Source organism: Somniosus microcephalus, chromosome 8 (assembly GCF_052327205.1).
Source record: "Somniosus microcephalus isolate GS21.2 chromosome 8, FLI_Smic_1.0, whole genome shotgun sequence".
NCBI lineage: Eukaryota > Metazoa > Chordata > Chondrichthyes > Squaliformes > Somniosidae > Somniosus > Somniosus microcephalus.
In genome coordinates, this window is record NC_140994.1 from 44,584,201 (window position 1) to 44,605,329 (window position 21,129).

Below are 21,129 nucleotides of genomic sequence, written 5' to 3' on the forward strand. Positions count from 1 at the left end.
CCGAGCCGTTGTAAAAGAAAACATTTTCCCACACGAACCCGCCACCGATCGAGCCCGCTGACCCGCGCCCCCCCCAACAAAATAATGCAAGACTATTGATTATTTCTTATATTTAGATTTGCTTAGCAAAAAACAACTCTTGGGGTAAATTTGTGTAGACTCCACTCCCGGCACAGAGTTTTGCTCGATAGGACCGTCAATTAGAGACTGAGAGCAGAGGTCAGCACACCCAAGTCACAGCGTTTCTCATTTTCTAGCAATTAATTTTATTGAGGAAATCAGAAATTTCAATCACTAAAATTAATGGCTGCAAAGTCTGAGTTCCCAGTTCCAATCTGTGCTCCTGTCGAGCAAAACCCTTTGCCAGGAGCAGAATCTCTGAAGGTTTACCCCATTGTGAAGCCGAATGGGTAGCTTGAGCAAGGATTTTGTGTTCAAGATGTCTTTGCAATATCTAAAAATCTTTTAAAAACGACCTCACATTACCTTTTGGATCTCATCTGCATTTCTTTCTCTGGAATCATCCTCTCCCTTGGTTTAAATAGATTATCTATAAAAGTTAATAAAGAGACTTATGCATGAGAAAATGCCCAATACATCAGATTTTACACTATAATGGAGTATAATTTGAAAAATGGAACTGTGCAGTTTCTGCCTGCCTTCAAGCAGATAATTGGTTTAAAACCCAAGGGTCCCTGTCACTCAACAACTTCTATTTATATAGCGCCTTTAACATAGCGAAAGTTTCAAGGTGCAATGACAGTAAGCATGGTTGAGGAGTCTTTTAAAGGTTAGGAGAGAAAGAACAAGGCAGAGGGCTTTAGGGAGGGAATTCCAGGGAATGCGGTCGAGTTGACTGAGGTTATTGTCATCAATGATGAAGCAGAGGTAGGAGCATGATATACAGGAGACCAAAGCTTGAGGACTGATGCATATGGCTGGGCTGAAGGAAGCAGCAGAGGTGAGGCAATGAAGGGATTTGTCAATGAAGATGTAGATTTTGAATCAAATGCAATGATGCATGCAGCCATCTTGCAGGTGCCAGGTTACTGACTGAGCATAGCACTGTTGCCCTGGCATCCTGGTGAAGCTCCACATAGCCACAACCTTCCACCTGATCAATCCTAAGAGTTTGATGCTCATCTATTCTTGCTTTCTCCCCTCCCTTCTGGCAGATCCAACACTGCAACGGGTGGCACAGGAGGAGGAAGATGATGGTGAAGAGGATGCAGAGGACTAAGCCACCCAGCTGCGTGATGCTGGTGTACCTCAGGACGGTGGACCACTGTAGCCAAGACCAGGCTCCCTAGGAACATCCTCCTGAGATGCAGCCAGCAGCAGCTCAATGCAAGGAACCAGCTGCCATGAGACAAGGGTCATCATATTCCTATAAACCGTCTGTGCAGCATGGGGAGCCAACCACTTCCCGCAATCCTGGCTCTCAGGTGGCACCTAAACGAAGCACAAGAATAGGTGCCCATAAAGAATGCCATACCTGCTCTGATATTGGGGGAGTGGGGGGGCTGTGGGAATTGAAAATCTGCAGGCGTTCCATCCCGCCAAGAAGTAGTCTGAAGCAAGTACAGGAGTTTGTAGGCAGAATGTGAAATAAACGCTTTTAAAATTGCTTCCTATCTTCAAAGATGTTCAATAAAAAGAGCTGCAGGCTCTTCTCTGCCAGAATCCTCACTTCTGCTTTTAACAGCTGATTCTGACACTGTGCCTCACTGAAATAGGTGTAATTTGCCCCGAGTGCATTAGTGGGATAAGTCCAGGAAATCCCCATCCAAAGTGCCACCTTCTAACAGGCAGCCCCGTTTAAATTAGGCTAGTGGCGACTTGGTGGGTGCATCATGGAATGGCTCTAGAAACACAAGGAAACTAAGGGGAAGTCGTTTAAAGTCAGACAATGCTAGAAACGGCTACCCCAAAGTTTACCTGCTAGAAAAATTGCTAACACTGTTCCAGTGCCACTAAAATGCTGGAGATATTGAAGAAATTCATCCTCATGGTTTGGGTTGACATGGTCAAGGCAGACCTGGCAACAAATAACTAGGTGAGCTATGCGCAAGGAGTTAATCTCTATACTGGGGGAATAGCAGGGATGGGAGACTGAGTTACTTGGTGACAATCAAGGCATCAAAGGCAGAATCTGTTGAATAAGTCAACAGAGGCACTTAAGTTTCTGAGCCATTGTGGAAGACTTTTCCTGATTATCTGACTAGGATTATGGATAGATTGATTCACAATGGATAGGCAATCTGTCGCTGGGGAGAAAACAAATGGAGACGAATATGCTTGATCAAACGAGGGTATCTCCTATTGATCAATTTATACAATCGAAATGATAACAATCATGGAGGCATCTGTAGCCAGGCTGTCTCACTGTCTGAAGTGAATAAGGTTGCACAAAAGCAAACAGTTTGTAGAAGAACATTAAAACAGGAAAACAGAGACTACAAATAAAGTAGATTCTAAAAACAAAAAATTAAATCATAAATCAAACAGGCAATAATATGTTGAAAGGAGCTTTAGTAAAATTGCTGTCAGTTTGATATGAGTGAATCGACCAGTGAAGCAATACATTTTGAAATGGTGCTATCCCATCACCAATCTTAGAACTGGCAGCCCAACCTCAACCCATAGCTATGTCAGCCCTAATCAATTATACACTTCAGCCATCTAGTGATTGCACTTCAGTGTCCTAGAATTTATTGAACTCTAAATCTTCCATGTGTTTTCATTGGTAATATTCCTCCTGATCAAATGCTGACAACCCTGTTCTGCTAAAGTCTTCAACAACTTCAGTTTTATATTATAGCTCTATAACTAATGATTTCCCCATGATGATTTAATCTTCATATATGTGTATTAAAAAGCATTGTATTTTATCATCAGATTCTCCTCCCATGGTCTGGGTTGACATGGTCATAGCAGAATGAAGGCATCAAAGGCAGAATCTGTGTTTTGGTGAGGTGGGATTCCCACACGCTCCTCCGACACTGCTGTAACCCCAATCCAGTTCCCTGGATCAGGGGTCATCAGGTATACATGGTGGACTCCTAGCAGCATTTCCCACTCCAAGAGAGGACCCACTACTGCTCAGTCATGAAATCTTTGTGGTGTTGGAGTGAGGCTGCTACTGTAGCACTAGAAGAGGTGGCCAGGGAGTTAAAGGGGTAGAAGTGTCCCAAAGATCTGCACAGTTGGCTGCCTTGTAAACCTTGGCACAGGGAGCAGCAATGGAGGAAGAGGCCTTCTCTTCCCATTGGCTGGCCTCAAGACCAATACCACTGCTTCCTGTGTCCTACCACCACCTTCTTCATGGTGTCTCTGAAAAGTGGCAGTAACAGATGGAGGCAAGGAAAATCTGCCAGGGACTTGGACCCTGCACCCCCCCTCCACTTTACATGTGCCATATAGGGACATAGCAGCCAGCAACAGTCCTATCAGGAGCAGGGGGAGGGAAATGCAGGTCAGCCGGTGACTCAGTGAAAGGTCTCACCGTCTGAATTTTCCATCAATCTACACCGTTATCTTGCCCTATTTCGGGTGAGATCGTGGGGAAGAATCCAGCCCATTATTTCACTTGAAACCTGAGGGCTATGATGGAATGATGTGCATGTGTTTTCTGTTTCCCACCATTTTTCTTTTTCATGTGGCTGTCGGTTCTCATGCCCGGCTCATGATCAACTGCTCCATTAAGGACAAGATTTTATTCTTACCTGGATATTAATTTTACTTAAAAAAAAATTAAAACCTATAACAAGTAGGATAGACAAGGCACTGTGCTACCAGGTCCACACTTTAGTTTGCGTTGTCTTGAAATTACGCTACTAAAATGTGAACTCATTTGCATAATTTTCTTGATCCATTCTCCCCTTTAACAAGGCCAAGCGTAATTCCATTGCCCCAGTACCTGACTAACATTTTGAAATATCTGGGTTTTTTTGCTACATTTTCAAAAAGCATTTACAATTACCACAACTACAAAAAATATCCTGAAAATCTGCTGGAAGTTATTTTACATTAAGCATTGACGTAGACAGTCTTAAATGTGTTTTTTTTTAGGAGACTTATATTTATGATTAACAAACTTATGTCTAATGTAAAACTCACAGTGGACTCAATCTATTTGCTTTCACATTTGATATTGGTACAGAGGTTCCCAGATGTGTGACAATGCTAGAATGTAATGAGTTTTTGAAAAGGGCAGCTGTGCTGGAGGTCAGAAATTGCCAGAGAGTACATATCTTGCAATGCAAGATAGAACGAGTACCTTTCAATTTATCAGATTCCCCAAATGGTTTTATTCCAGCAATTCTACTTTATTCAGCACTTTTAATTTTATGAGATATCTTGGTATGCTGCTGCACATTGCCAGTAAAATGCGGTCCTAAATTTTACAATCTGCACAAGTTAAAAATTGTATATGGTGAGCATCTAAGTATAGGGCGTAGGTCATTGAAATGTTAAATGAAATACAGTACATCCTTTGTGGTAACTCTGGACTGTAGACTTCTGCTGTCATCGTTACTTTTCTGTAGGGAAGCTGTTCTTTTTTTAACAAGATTCGGGTTTAAGTAATGAATGTTTGGTTCGAATCCTGGATGAAACCAGTAACCAAATAGTTTGCAAACAGAAGCCGAGATGCCAACCATGGTGGCTTTCTATGGTGTAATGTTCAGCTGTACACGACAGCTTACAGAATGACAAGAAACAAGATTGCTTAAATGTTGAACATTTTGTAGGTTTTTTTTCATATTCTGTTAGGCCATTTGTTCAAAGTGTGGATTATTCTTGAATCAGAGCTGACATCCCTGCTGTTGTCATTTCACAAATACTGAATTTAGTTTGGATTCAGTTCTGCTCTGCACAGTACATATTGGTTAATCTGCACCAAAACTGTTTACTTATTTATTCTGATTCTTTATGAATGCAACTTTTTGCAATGAAAAATCATCATAACTTTATTGATTTATCCTCTTCCAGGACTCCTGTAATTGTAGTTTCTTCATAGCAAACAATGGTTGCAGATTTGTTTCTTGCTTTGAAGTTCTGCTAAATTGGAACCTTGAAATGAGAGTTTCTGAACAAGCTCCATCTGAAGATTTTGATAAAAGTGACAATTTACCAGACTAAACAATCTCTGTCTAAAGGTGTAATTAGTCGAGTGGAAGAGGAATTGTTGAAGAAAAACTGCAGAAACCACTCAGGTTCAAAGTGGTTTTTTTTTGAGGAAATAATTTGAAATGTAATACATAAACGTTTGTTTTATCTGTATTTTCCCCTCTTTTTCCCCTATGTTCAAAATAGATGACTATTTGAGAGGGCAGGCAGTGGCCTACTTGCAGGCTTTTGCCAATGAATCAGCAAATTAAAATCTTATTCAATGCAAGTTGTTTAGTCTGGTAAATTGTGATTTTTTTCTCAACACGTTCAGGTGGAACATGTTCACAGACTAACGTCAATACTCCCATTTTGCAGAAGGTATAAACTAACAAAACTGCAGTACTATTCTTTCCACCAGCTGCCCGCCCAAATCGCTGTGGTGGCGGTGTGGCCCTTATCGCCAAATTACCAAACCTTGGTCTCTCCCTCTACTCCTCTTGTCCCTTCTACTCCTTAGAGCACCTCATCTAATACCACCCCTCTGGCCTCTCCTTTAAAATCCTCCTTCTCTACCTTCTCCACCCACCCCCAATCACCACCTGATTTTCTCACCGAGATATTCTTCCTCCTTTCCTTCCTCAGCCTCTGCACTGTATGATTCCTTAGCCTCGGTGATTTCAATCTCCATTTCAACTCGCCTTACCCTCTCTCCTCTGAATTCACTACACTCCTGTGCTCCCTATAAATTTAAGAAAGAAAGCGCTTGCATTTATAAAGCACCTTTCATAACCTCAGAACATCCCAAAGTACTTCACAGGCTATGAAGTACTAATGAAGTGCAGTCACAGTTGTAATGTGTGGCAGCCAATATACATGCAAGAAGTTCCCATAAACAGCGATGAGAAAATTGACTAGATAATCAGTTTCAGGTGTTGCTTGAGGGAAGAATATTGACCAGCTCACTGGGCAAACACACCTGCTCTTCTTTGAATACTGCCAAGGCAGGACCTTGGTTTAATGTCTCATCCAGAAGGTGGCACTTCAACAGTGCAGCACTCACTCAATACTGGGGAAGCACCAAGCCTCCACTTAGTGCTATCTGGTGACAGCCCAGGTGAGATGAACTTTGCGTGTGGAATTTTAATAATTTATTTTCAAATCTTTATGGTGCAAAAGATATATAATAACAGCTTTTGTATGTACAACAGGGCTGATTCCTTGATTGGGTGCTGCTGGTGAAGAATGGTCAGGAATTCACAGGAGTACGGACCTTAGTTTTCCTCCCATTTAAATTTGTGAACATAAATCAGGCACTGCGAGCCGGTCCAACCCTGTGAAGGCTAACGGAGGAGTTCTGAAGGATGAGTGGAGCCAGCTGCCAGGCGAGGCAAGCAGAAATCAACAAAGGAGACATCGTTCATCAGCAAGGGAGCAGATTCCAGAGCTGGATGGGAATCAGCAAAGAAAGATCAGAACTAGCTCAGAGTAGAGCAAAAACTTCCCACAGAAGCAGACCAGGTACTGAAACAGAGGCAGTCCAGCAGAGAATACAAGGGCAGCAGGCACATGGGAACACCACCACCTCCAAGTTTCCCTCCAAGTCACACACCATCCTGACTTGGACATATATTGCCGTTCCTTCATTGTCGCTGGGTCAAAATTCTGGAACTCCCTACATAACAGCACTGTGGGAGTACATTCACCACACGGACTGCAGCGGTTCAAGAAGACAGCCCACCACCACCTTCTGAAGATCAACTAGGATTGGGCAATAAACACTGGCCTTGCTGGCGACACCCATATCCCCCAGAATGAATATTAAAGAAAGTAGGAAGTGGTGGCGAAGATGGAGGTCACAGTAAATCCCAAAAGTGAGCGGAGAAATGGACTTCAGCCCAGGAGAAAGCATATTTCTGCCTAACACAGCAGCAGAGTAAAGCTGAGAAGCCAACTGGACAAATAGTAGGTCACATTTCCCAACACAACTCAATCAAGGGAGCAAAAAAAATATTTTTAACCCTTAAACCAAAATTCCTCCTAGCATGGGCACAAGCGTGCCATCAAATCATCTGTTGTGTGCTCATTTGCCCGACAAGCAGATTTGCAAGTCTGAAGGGAGCACATATAATGACACCCAATTACTCATGCTGCATCCCAGCATGTGTGAGTACATAAACATTCATCATACAGCTAGGATTTGTTGAAAGCTTGGTTTATGGGCTCACCTTTACAAATGTTAGTGTAATAACAGCTGGGAAGTTAGCCCCCTGCAGTATGGGCATACATATGGAGTTGGATAAGAGTTACTACACTGTTTTACTTTGCAATGAGCCTCAGTCAAAGTTTAACAGTAAGAGAGGGAACTCTGTGCCATGCAGATTTTACCCATCTAGTTTGTAGAAATAAAAGCTGGGTAGCTTTACCTCGGCCAATTTTATGAAGCTGGCAAACCTGTTCCTTATCTGCTCCCAGTTTCACTGAAGATTAGGTATCATGTTGATCCTTGGGGCCACCTATTGCTCTGGGAGGTATGCCCTTAAGTGGCAAACAGGGCAAGCTTCCGGTGGCCCACTTCTTGAAGGATCAGCTCCACACTTGCATTATTGAATGCTGGAGTTCTTTGTGAGGATTGTGCTGTTGCTTTCCAATGATGCACGTTTGCTGTTATGGTTCACTTGATGCCTATGATACTCCTGTTGCCAACAAAATGACCTCCTCTTTTCATGGAAGCTGCAGCTCTTTTACGAGCTGCAGCTGTGCTGGATTCCCTGTCACCCGCTCCCCCCCGCAATCCGCCCCTTTCAACAGACTCAATCCTGGTGGGGAACTTGCAATGAATTTAAAACGAGACCAACCCCTGAAGATTTGATGGGGTTGCCAATTCCTAACTTGTGAAAATGCAAATCTCACAGGGCACTGATCCCACAGACACAATGCAGGTACCAAACACTTACTTTGCATATCATTTTTTTTATTGTATTGCACCGAAGTACACGCACTTACTATGACTCACAATCAGAAAGGATTGTCAGATTTTATTATAGACTGTCTGCAATACTTTCAGCTATGATAAGTTAATAAGCCACTACGTGGCATGGAATAGACCTGAAAGCAAATCCCATTTTGGATTTCATTCGATTGGGTGTGTCTAAAATAACATTTCCAAAATCCTTCAAAAAAATGTTGGCCTAGCTACTGATGACCTACCTCATGAAGGCACTCACACACCCTACCAAATGGAATCATTTCCATATATAAGTATTGCTGGATGTCTGCAGTGCACTGCTAGCTATAGATTAGTACAACTATTACATCAAACTTAAGTGCTCTATCTAAATTGTCAGTTACACAGGAAACTTTAGGGAAAATGTTACCCTACAGAGAAAACCAAATGAGGTTGAGAGACAATTTAAAAATCAAACAAACCAAACCTCTCAGCATGAAATGATTTTTGCTCAAGTAAGGAGACTATCTAAGCTTGACCCACTTTTGCAAATACAATATTCTGCTTTTTCCCTGTAACACGTGAGTCTGGTTTGAAATGAGAAAGAACCTACCACTCAGAGGATGTGGTACGGTGCATTGTCGTTTTTTAATTGGAGAAGGTACTGGCGTGTTTTGTACTGGTGGTCCCATTCTTTTCCTTTGTTGCTTCATCGGCTCGGGCGGCTGGACTCTCCTCTGCTTTGCCTTAACTTTAAGCTGTTGTATACGCTTTTGTGATCGAGAGATAAAATCTGGCTTATACATCTCCAGTGCCTCCTGGTGACAAAGGAAAACAGGAGTAATATAATTACATTATGATTTGCACGTAGCAGTGTCATACACTACTGAATCGATAAAGGTTTTCTTGTGACAACATCTGCTCTACATATAGTAAAGGACAAATGGGTGGATCATTTAAAAGGATTCTAACATCCACATAATGGCTGGATAGAAGTTTGTATGCTTTCATTCAGACCATAACTTAAATTGAGGTTAAAGTTACAGGGCAGTAGCACCCTCCATTACAGATGAACTAAAATTAAATGGTGAAGACAGTTCTTTCATTTAATTACTCAATCCTGTATCCATACTTCTCTCACATTGCTTTCTGTGCAGTTTCTTATATCTATTGCCAACACATTCTGGTTAGTTGGAACATCACTTTCTTGCCATAAATTACAAGTGAAATTATTTCTCTCTACTTGCATGCATAATACCGACTCCATAATATTATTTTCATTCCATTAATAACAGCATTCCTCACCATTTCCCCACACATTCGGTAAGTTATTTTCTTTCCCTTCAGTTTTCCTGCAATGCCATTCTGTAACCATTAGGTGTCTCTCCCAAATCATTTTAATAAAATGACTCCCACGATGCAGGCAACACTGGCAAGGCCATATTCAGAGGGCATTAAGAGTCAACCAAATATAGTGTGGACTAGAGTAGGGTAGGGGTGGTGGGACATTAATGAACCAGCTGGGGTTTTACATCAAATTATAAATTACACACAAATTCCCAAATTTATTGAATTTAATTTCATAACTCACCATGGTGGGATCGTGAATTCACAACCTCTGGGTTGCTAATCCAGGACCATAACCACTGCACCATCACACCCAGCTATTCTGGATAATATCACAAATTTACCTTAGTGAAGAATTATTAACAAAACATTGCATCTTTCTGCTTCATTACACAGGACACCAATACTCCACGGGGGATTCTCCTACTTGTCTGCTGTAACTTTGGTGGAAGAGCCACAGAAATCCCCCCAAAATGGCCTAAACATCTACTGTATTGCAACTTAACCAGTAACACCAATTGTAACAATATCTATTTAGAAAGCTGTGGAAATGCACAACAGGTTAATTTCTATTAGTTATAAATACACAACAGGTTAATTTATATTCACTGAATCATAGAATGATACAGCACAGAAGGAGGCCATTCAGCCCATCATGCCTGTGCCCAATGTTCCCGTTAATGTTCCCACGTGGCTGCGCAGCGCTCTGGAACTCTCGTGCAGCCAGCTCACCGGCTTTTACATGGGCACCCAAAAAAAAATTAGAGGGAACATTGCCTGTGCCGGGTCTTTGGTAGAATCTGCTTCCACCACCCTTTCGGGCAGTGCATTTCTGATCAGAGCAACTCGCTGTGTAAAAAAATATTTCCTCATGTCGCCTCTGGTTCTTTTGCCAATCACCTTAAATCTGTACCAAAGCAAAATACTGCGGATGCTGGAAATCTGAAATAAAAACAGAAAATGCTGAAAACACTCAGCAGGTCAGGCAGCATCTGACGAAGGGTTATCGACCTGTAACGTTAGCTCTGTTTCTCTCTCCACAGATACTGCCTGACCTGCTGAGTATTTCCAGCATTTTCTGTTTTTACCTTAAATCTGTCTCCTCTGGTTATTGATCCTTCTGCCACTGGAAACAATTTCTCCTTATTTACTCTATCAAAACCACTCAAGATTTTCAGCACCTCAATCAGATCTCCTCTTAACCTTCTCTGCTCTAAGGAGAACAACCCCAGCTTCTCCAGTCCCTCCACATAACTCATCCCTGGTATCATTCTAGTAAATCTCGTCTGCACCCTCTCCAAGGCCTTGACATCCTTCCTAAAGTGTGGTGCCTAAAGTTTAGTTATAAATACACAACAGGTTAGTCAGCATTTGAAAGAGAAAGATGATGGGGTGAAATTAACTTTTTTTCTCTTCCAGCAGCTGCTGTGCATTTGCAATATTTTCTGCCTTTATTCAAGATAATCCAATATTTATGGATTTTCTTTTTAGTTCTACAGTTTAAAATATTTATAATCGTAAGAAGGCCATCCAGCTAATTGACCATGCCAGCTCTTTGAGGAAACTATACACTTAATCCCATTTCCCTGCCTTGTCATCGTACCCTTTTAATCTTTCTTTTTCAAATATTTATCCACTTCCTTTAAAAAGATATTCTGAATTCTTCCTCCACTAATGTTTCTGATTGGACCTTTTGTGTGCCCTTACAACCCTCCTTGTGAAAAAAAATTCTAATCTATCCCTTTGTTCCTTTGGTGATGATTTTAAATGTATGCTTTCTAGTTATCACTGACAAGTGGAAGTAGGAAGACAGGAAGATAGAAATGTATAAAATTGGAAAACGCCATCATGGTCTATCTAGCTATTCCCAGTCTCTAGAAAATATCATACCCACAATGTCTGTCATAGCCCTCTAAAAGGCACTTATCCAAGTCTTTCTTGAATTTGCTGGTACAATCACCCCCACTGCCTCACTTAAGATAGACCATTCAGCGTCTTATCAAATGCCTTTTAAAAATCCATATACATAACATCCATTGCATTTCTTTGGTCAGTACACTGTGTTCTCAATGGCAAGTCATGTCTGACAAATTTAATATTAAATTTAATAGACATGACTCGCCTTTTACAAATCCGTGTTGGCCACCTTTAATAAACCCATGCCTTTGAGCGAGTACTAATTTTATCCTGTATTATTATGGTGTCTAGAATCTTGCCCTCTATTGTCGTTAGGCTAACAGGTCTATAGTTATCTGGTTGATCGCTTTCTCCTTTTTTTGAACAGAGGTGTTACGTTGGCTCTGTCCAGCCTTTTGCTGCACCATCCATATCCAAAGCTGTGTGAAAGATTGTGGTTAGAGTCTCTAATGTTTCCTCTCTGACTACCCTCAGCGTTCTACAATGCATGCCACTAGGGCCTAATGCCTCCTTCACTCTGAGCTCCACCAACATTTTCAGTACTTTTTCTTAGCCTATAGTTATCTTAGCTAGTTGCTTCATTTTCTCCTCTTGAAGCTTTTCATTCCTACTATCATACACTTCTTTAAAAACTGAGATAAAGTATTAATTTAGTATCTTCGCCATTCCGTCATCCTCCATGAGTTACTTTTTTCATTTCTATGAGATAAATGCCTTACTATTTTTCTTTATATGCTTTGTCAGTCTTTCTTCATAGTCCTTGTTAGCCATTCTAATCTTTATTGTTTCTCCTCTAAATTTTCTATATTTCTCTGTCTGGAAACTGCAAGAACTTGCAGTTGTATGACACCATATCACGTTTTCAGGATGCCCCAAAGCATTTTCACAACCAGTGAATTGCTTTTGAAGTTACTGTTGTTATGTTATGTGGGCAAATGTGGCAGCCATGGAGTCTTATACATCTGCCCGAACAGGCAGATAGGGCATCAGTTTAATATCTTATCCAAAAGACAGCAACTCCAACAATGTAACAGTCCCTCAGTACTGCACTGAAATGTCAGCCTAGATTATGTTAAGCAGCATTAAAGGCAGATTGGGAAGGTGAAATCAGATGTTCTTTGTTTGGATATTATTTTCTTATTAAAAACAATATCAGAAATGTGCTGATGAAAATATGTTACTGGGCATTTTCCAATTTGCCAGTATTAATTGCTTTCAAAGTCAATATGGTACAAGTCATGTGATTTGTTTCATACATGATTAATAGTGCAGGCAAAACCAAAAAGACATAATTGGAAGGAAATGGATTTAGCAAAAAGAACACTATTTGATGTTCTTCCCTTTACATCTGGGGGATGAGTCATCCGCCTATGACATTGTGCTCTACAGCGTAAGTGGCAACTCCCACAGAATTATTTACCCTGTTGTATTAGAGCGATACACTTCAGATAATGACAGAAAATGAAGGGGACATTTAGAACCGTTTGTACTGCAATATTATTTAGTATTTAAACTCTCAGCTGGATTTTTTTAAATGCAGAATTATGATTTCAAATGTAACACTATCTGTTTTCGTCATTTCTTTTTTAAGATAACCTATGAGACAACAGTTCTGACGAAAGGTCATCGACCTGAAATGTTAACTCTGTTTCTCTCTCCACGGATGCTGCCCTGGCCTGCTGAGTTTTTCCAGTGTTTTCTGTTGTTATAGCTGATTTTCCATGATTGGTAGTATATATGTACAGCGCAATGTTGAAGCATCATTGAGTGGGTCCAATCACAGTGGAGCTGTCAGAAAATTACAATAGACTGAGGATAAACCAGTATGGATTTGGTATTGGTTACAAACTAATTATGAAAATTATTAAAGCAAATTCAGTAAAATTTTCTAGCAACAACTTGCAGAATGATACAGCAAGGAGCAGAAAAGCAATCATTTTATTAAATGTTATTGACTACCATTCAGCATATCAATTACCCTCGCCTTGGAGAGGGTGCAGTCGCGATTTACTAGAATGGTACCAGGGATGAAGGACTTCAGTTACGTGTAGAGACTAGAGAAGCTGGGACTGTTCTCCTTAGAGCAGAGAAGGTTAATGGGAAATTTAATAGAGGCATTCAAATCATGAATGATTTTGATAGAGTAAATAAGGAGAAACTGTTTCCAGTGGAAGAAGGGTCGGTAATCAGAGGACACAGATTTAAGGTAACTGGCAAAAGAGGCAGAGGTGAGATGAGAAGAATTTTTTTTAAGCAGCGAGTTATGATGATCTGGAATTCACTACCTGAAAGGGTGGTGGAACCAGTTCCAATATTAACTTTCAAAAGGGAATTGGATAAATACCTGAAGGGGAGAAAATTGCCGGGCTATGGGGAAAGAGCAAGGGAATGGGACTAGTTGGATAACTCTTTCAAAGAGCCGGTATAGGCACACTGAGCTGAATGGCCTCCTCTGTGCTGTAAGATTTTATGATAATGATCATGGCAGCATGGTGGCATAGTGGTTAGCACTGTTGCCTCACAGCGCCAGGGACCCGGGTTCGAATCCGGCCTCGGGTGACTGTCTGTGTGGAGTTTGCACATTCTCCCCGTGTTTGCGTGGGTTTCCTCCGGGTGCTCCGGTTTCCTCCCACAGTCCAAAAGATGTGCGGGTTAGGTTGATTGGCTATGATAAATTGACCCTTAGTGTTAGGGGGATTAAATACGTGGGGTTACGGGGATAGGGTGGGATATGTGTTGGTGTAGGGGTTACGGGGATCGGGTGGGATATGTGTCGGTGCAGGCTCGATGGGCCGAAATGGCCTCTATCTGCACTGTGGGGTTTCTGTGATTCTGTGATTCTGTGATTATTAGTATCAGACTTGGCTCAGTGGTAGCACTCTAACCTCTGAGTCATAAAGTCATAGTTTCAAGCCCCACTCCAGAGGCTTCACCATCAGAGGTGCCGTCTTTTGAATGAGACATTAAACAGAGGCCCTATCTGCCCTCTCAGGTGGATGTAAAATATCCCATGGCATTTTTCAAAGAGGAGCAGGAGAGACCTTCTGGTGTCCTGGCCAACACCACCAAAATTATTACCTGGTCATTATATCATTACTGGCTGTGGGACCTTGCTGTACGCAAATTGGCTGCTGTGTTTCCCAACAGCACAGCAGTGACTGCATATCAAAGGTGTGGAGATGCTGGTGTTGGACTGGGGTGGACAAATGTAAGAAGTCACACCTGATGAAGGAGCAGCGCTCCGAAAGCTTGTGATTTCAAATAAAACTGTTGGACTATAACCTGGTGTTGTGTGACTTCTTACATTCGCATATCAAAAGTACTACATTGGCTGTAAAGCGCTTTTGGACATTGTGCTGTATAAATGCAAATTCTTTATTTCTTTTATTTAAATTTCCTTTTATTTTCTCTCCCTCCCTCGCTTTAGATTTCCCCGAGTAATAAACCATCCTGCAGCTGAAGGAGGAGACAATTGAGGTTTGGTCCTAAACATCTGTCAATAGCACGCTTGAGTCACACATTGGATGCATGTGAGAAAGTCTCAGGGTGACGAGTGTACAGATTGTCCCTCTTCCTCATCCAACCTCTGCTCACTGCCCCTTCCTACAGCACAGCCAAGGTAGTGGCTCCATTAGGTGAGCAATCATAAACATCAGCCTTAGTCCCACTATTTTGCACTGTGTTGTTTTTAAAAAAAGAAAACAGTTTCTACAGGAAATAGGAATTGAGGCCGGGATTTTCCTGACCTCGGCGGGTCCGAGGCGGGCGATGTCGGTGGCAGGTCCCGACCCTGCTGCTGGCTCCATCCCACTCTGGAAAATGATTTTCCCTTGATAGGGCTTGTTAAGCCCACCCAGCGCGTTTCCTGGTCCAATTAGAGGAAGTGGGTCTGGTAACATCATTCATGATGCGTCATCAGCCGGTTTCCTTAAAGGGACCATGGCCAACTTTCTTTTAACATTTATGCTTTCAGTGTTCTACAGCATTGGAGTGCTGCAAACACTGACAAGCACTGCACAGAGGTGCAGGGCAGCACCCAAGTTCTCCCATGACTCCCTCCAAATGCTTAGGGAGTCAGAGCACGCAGGGAGGTCCTCTTCCCTTCCAATGGGCAGAAGAGACCTCCCCAGGAGACCAACGCAACCTGGTTGCACATTGCAGAGGAGGAAAGAAGCAGGGATGTTGTCAGGAGGACCAGCCTGCAGTGGCGCAAATCTTTCAATGATCTCATTACATCACTGTTGTGTTTGTACTGCTATACACAACTACATAAAATAATAAAGCAGCAGAGACTGAGAGTAACTTCAAGTGATCTTTACTGGGTAACTGGAACTTCGGCACTGACTGTACAAATCGAGACGCGTCTGTTATATACGCTCGCAACTAAGGATATACATCCGCAATACAAAGTAGTCCCTTCAATGTTGTATACATTACACTTCCTCCCCCTTTAGTTTAATAGTATATTAACGCAAAATTTCTATAATTAACATACAGAGCCTGTCTTTACAGTAACAAAATTCAAATTCCAACATAACATTTTATTTTGTCAACAGCCCTTTTACAAGTCAAGTCTCTGGGGAGGCCTCCTCTGCCTCTCTGGGTAACGTCTCTCCAGACTCTTTTGCTTTGGGGAATTAGACTGTACAGGTACAGTTGCATCAGATGAGCTATCAGCACAGGTAGAGCTCTCAGCTGAGGATGAGGCTGGTGCTGATGCTAATGAATCAGGAGTGTCTGTTTCCATGTCAGGTGAGTCTGGGCGAGGTATAGGGGTGTTTTCCACCTGAACGTCCAGAATTTGGTCCACATGACGTCTCAAAACGTTCTTTCCCACATCCACAGTATACATCAGTGGTCCCTCTCTTGTGGATATTGTACCTGGTTGCCACTTTTCTGTCCGGAAATCACGAGCAAGAACTGACTGTCCCACACTGAAGCTTCTTGTTGGCTTAGCATTCAAATGTTTGAACTGTTTGTTCTCTACATCACGACGTACATTCAGTTTAAGAAGGTCCATGCGAGATCTCAGGTTCCTGTTCAGAAACATCATCGCTGGAGTCTGATTAGTGGCTGCGTGTACTGCGTTCCGATAAGCAAAGAGGAATTTGTCTATCTTGTGTTGCAGTGGTAGATTCTCGCTGTACATTGCTTTGATGGCCTTCTTGAAAGTCTGTACGAATCTTTCTGCCAAGCCATTTGTAGCTGGATGGTGCGGGGCAGATGTGTAGTGCTTGATTCCATTTTTCCTCGTGAACCTTTGGAATTCGTCAGAGACAAATTGTCATCCATTGTCTGTGCAGATTTGTTCTGGTAGTCCATTTCTAGCGAACATGGTCCTCAGAACTGAAATGATCTTTTCAGATGTGGTTAATTTCATTTTAATGACCTTGGGCCATTTGGAATGTGCATCGACTGCAATCAAGAACATGGAGTCCATGAACGGTCCAGCAAAGTCGATGTGCACATGTTGCCATGGTGATGAGGGCCATCCCCATGGATGGAGAGGGGCTTGTGGTGGTGCGTTCTGGACCTTTTGACATCCTGAGCAGCTCTTTGTCAGGTCCTTGATCTGTTTGTCAATTCCCGGCCACCACACGTAACCACGGGCAAGACTTTTCATCTTTACCGTACCTAAGTGGTCTTCATGCAGTTCATCTAGCACTCGGTTACGAAGCTTGGGAGGAATCACAACTCGTGAGCCGCACATCAGTGTTCCCCGACACACTGATAACTGCTCCCTCCTAGCTGAGAATGCTGGAAACAATGAGTCACCATGCGCTGGCCATCCCTTCACAGTGATGTCATAAACTTTTGACAATGTAGGGTCATTGCGTGTTTCTCTTTCAATGAGGGAGTTTGTCACTGGTAGCTGCTCAACTATTGTTGTGTGAAATACCTCTGCTAAGTCCACTGTTGGAGTTTCCTCTGAGGTCGGCAGTGGTAAACGTGACAAACCATTGGCGTTGCCATGTTGCTTGGTCCCCTTGTATTCAATGTCATACAGGTGAGCCCCTAGGAAGAGTGACCATCGCTGTAGCCGTTGTGCCGTCGTCACTGGAACGCCCTTCCTTGGGTTGAAGATTGAAACGAGAGGCTGGTGGTCAGTTAACAGTGTAAACTGTTGACCATACAAGTAGTGGTTGAATTTCTTGACTCCCCACACAAGGCTGAGGGCCTTTTGGTCAATCTGTGCATAATTGCGTTCAGCTGTCGTCAATGATCTTGAAGCAAAGGCTATTGGTCTCTCTGAGCCATCTGGGAACTTATGTGACAACACGGCACCAATGCCATAGGGTGAAGCATCACATGCCAGTCGAATAGGTAAGGATGGGTCAAAGTGAGCTAGCACCTCTTCTGAAGTAATGAATCTTTTACTCTCTTGAAAAGCTTGTTCACAGCTGTCACTCCACTTCCATTGTGACCCTGTCTGCAGCAGTGCATTTAGTGGATGTAACACTGTGGATAGGTTGGGCAAGAACTTGTGATAGTAGTTCACCAGTCCAAGATATGATCTCAACTGAGACACATTTTCAGGTGTTGGTGCATTAATCACAGCTTCAATCTTGTCTGGAGACTTGTGTAAACCGTCCTTGTCAATCACATGTCCACAGTATGAGATTTCCTTTTTGAAAAACTCACACTTGTCTCGGTTCGCTCAGAGCCCATACTCCCATAACCTGATGAGCACCTGTTCGAGGTTGGAAAGGTGGTCGTTGTCATTCTTGCCAATAATGATGATGTCATCAAGATAACACTGAGTACCTGGAATCCCCTGCAGGACTTGGTCCATTGCCCTTTGCCAGATTGCAGGAGCTGATGCTGTTCCGAATACTAGCCGATTGTACTGGTAAAGGCCTTTGTGCGTATTTATTGTCAGGTACTTCTTTGATGCATCATCAATTTCCATTTGGAGATAGGCCTGGGCCAAGTCAATCTTTGTGAAGTGTTCCCCTCTTGACAGGGAAGTAAAGATGTCCTCAATGCGAGGCAATGGGTATTGTACTGTGTGGAGGTCTGGGTTAACAGTCACTTTAAAGTCTCCACAGATGCACACTTTTCTTGGCTTTCCTGGTTTTGTGCTGGAGGTTTTCTTCATCACTGGAACTATAGGTGCGGCCCATTCACTCCAATCCACCTTGGACAGGACCCCTAACTGCTCCAAGTTCTCCAGCTCTGGGCCGAAGGGCCTCTATCCGTGCTGTATTACTCTATGACTCTATGACTCTATGACTCTATGACTCTGCTTCTACTGAAGGGCGAATTGCATAAGGCACTGGTCTGGCCTTGTGGAACTTTGGATTTGCGTTCTCCTCAATCTTAATTTTTGCTTTCATGCCCTTAAGTGTTCCTATTCCCTTCTTGAACAGTTCCTGAGAGTCAGAGAGTATTTGTGACAGTCTCTCAGGAGTGGCGTTGCTGTCCTCCTTTGCTGACACAAACAGTGCTTGGATGGTGTGCCAATCCAACTGTATTTTCCTGAGCCATTCACGTCCCAGCAATGGTGGTCCTCCATTTTCCACTACATAGAGGTTCAATTGCGGTATTTTTTTTTCTTTGTATGTCACTGTCACTTTTATTTTACCTTTGGGGCACACTCTTTGTCCTGTGTATGTCTTTAACAGTACTTTAGTTGGCCTTAGCGGTATGTGTGAAAACAGTTGTTTGTAGTCATGTACAGAGATCACTGTTAAAGCTGAGCCTGTGTCCAACTCCATTTTCAGCCTAACTCCTGCCACTTCTGGAGTAACCCATATTATTCTGTGATCCTCTGTTTCTTTCACACTGTGTAGTTTTAGACAATTCAGATCCTCTTCCTCTGAGTCTGTGTCACTTTTTTCTTTATCTGAACTGTCTCCAGTCACATAGTGTACCTTCTTGTATCTATCTTTGAAAGGTTTCTTGTTTTCAGTCACTTGGTGTGCCTTTGTATCAGTTTTCTGCTTCTTTGCTTTGCAGACCCTTTCAATGTGCCCTCGTTTGCCACATTGTCTGCAATCTTTGTCTTTAAACCAACAGTCATTGTGGTCATGTGACATTTTACCACAGCGATAGCACTTCTTTTCTTGTTTCAGTGACATTTTGTTAGTGGAATATTCCAGGGATTTTTGTTGAATTTCTAAAGCGCCACGTGCTGCTGCTTCCATTGAAATTGCAATACTTAGAGCCTTCTCCAAGGTGAGATCTTTTTCAGACAAGAGCTTCTTTTGTGTGCTTTCATTTTGCATGCCACACACAAATCTGTCTCAATGCGTCTGATAAGCCCACTCCAAATTGGCAATGTTCTGATAATTTGCGCAACTTTGCCAAATATTCAGAAATGCTTTCATTTTTGCTCTGGTTCAGTTTTATGGAATCTAAATCTTTCGGCTATGAGCATTGGTCTGGGGCTTAAATGGTCTTGGAGTGTGTCCACTATTTGTTTGAATGTTTTGTTTGCTGGCTTTTCAGGGGTTAATAAACTACGTAGTAGCCCGTATGTCTTCGCGCCCATAACACTCAGCAAAACAGTGGCTTTCTTTTCTACCTCCACTCCGTTAGCCTCACAGTACAACTCCACTCTTTCAATGTAAGTTGCCCAGTCTTCAATGCTGCTATCAATGCTGCAATCATGCCAATCATCGCCATTTTTTTTTCCAAACCCGTTTTTCTTTCTTTACTAGTTAGCTAGCGTCATGCAAGTCCTGTGCACTTTTCACTTGACTTACGTATCCCCTGCCTAGCTTAGCAAGCATGCTCCGTTTTCTCTGCCTTCTCGCTCCTTTCTTCCAAGTTTCGGTGTCCTCTGGATGCGATGCCAGAATAGGAAGACGTAGGTTCATAATTCTCGTCGCCAATTTGTTAACAACTACATAAAATAATAAAGCAGCAGAGACTGAGAGTAACTTCAAGTGATCTTTACTGGGTAACTGGAACTTCGGCACTGACTGTACAAATCGATACGCGTCTGTTATATACGCTTGCAACTAAGGATATACATCCGCAATACAAAGTAGTCCCTTCAATGTTGTATACATTACAATCACGAAACATTAATACAAAGTCGCACTCACCTTCATCCTGCTGTGCCTCTCATCACATCTCCATCACTCTGCCTTCCCTACCCTACGCCTGCACATCTTTACTCACACCAACACACCTTGCACCTCCCCCCATCCCTCTCTATCTACATTATCACATACCCATCTCACTAGCCACCCGTCACACTCACCCTCATCCTAGTGCAATCATACCAACTAACAACACACAAGGATAGCCACTTGGGTGTTTTATCCAATGTTCATGTAAAGTTTTGTTAATGTGCTGTCAAACATTGAAACCTTTATTTTCAACACTTTCTGTTCTTGGACAGATTTGCATGCACCTTTGGAAGTGGCTTAGTGAGTTGTAGTGAATGGTGAGACATAACGGTACCCCTCGCAATGGTGATGAGTGTGAAAGGAATGGCTTGGACATTGTAGGGATGCTTTATGGTGTTGGTGTGGGGTGGTGCCAACCTGGCTTCCCGGGCAGCAATGTGCTCAGGTGCTGATGCCCTTTGTCCTGTGCAGCATCAGGTGATTGCAGAGAAGGGTGGTGTTGTTCTTGGTGCTGCTGGTGTGCCTGGTGCTGCTCGTGTTGTTGCTGCTGGTGTCGTGGTGGGATTCTGAGGACCAAGGTGAGACAGTATAAAGGGCACCCATGTTGATAGAATAGATCGCAGGTGAAGTAGAGATGACAGGAGTCAATGGTGAGAGAGTTCTTCCAATGAGGTAAGAGTGAATGGAGAGTGGAAAGTGGAAAGCCTGCAGAATCTGTGCTAGAAATGG

General features: G+C 42.6%; 1 protein-coding gene across 3 annotated transcripts in view; it reads right to left on the bottom strand.

Moving 5' to 3' along the window:
* The window catches only part of c8h10orf90 (chromosome 8 C10orf90 homolog), a 223,571-nt gene that overhangs the window by 15,867 nt on the left and 186,575 nt on the right, over window positions 1-21,129 (bottom strand). For all 3 annotated transcript variants that reach the window (XM_085994674.1, XM_085994675.1, XM_085994673.1), the window contains 2 exons: window positions 8,670-8,874; window positions 487-550 (listed from right to left, as the gene is read on the bottom strand). In XM_085994674.1, the coding sequence (XP_085850800.1) occupies window positions 487-550; window positions 8,670-8,874 (269 nt within the window). The remainder of the gene's footprint in view (window positions 1-486; window positions 551-8,669; window positions 8,875-21,129) is intronic.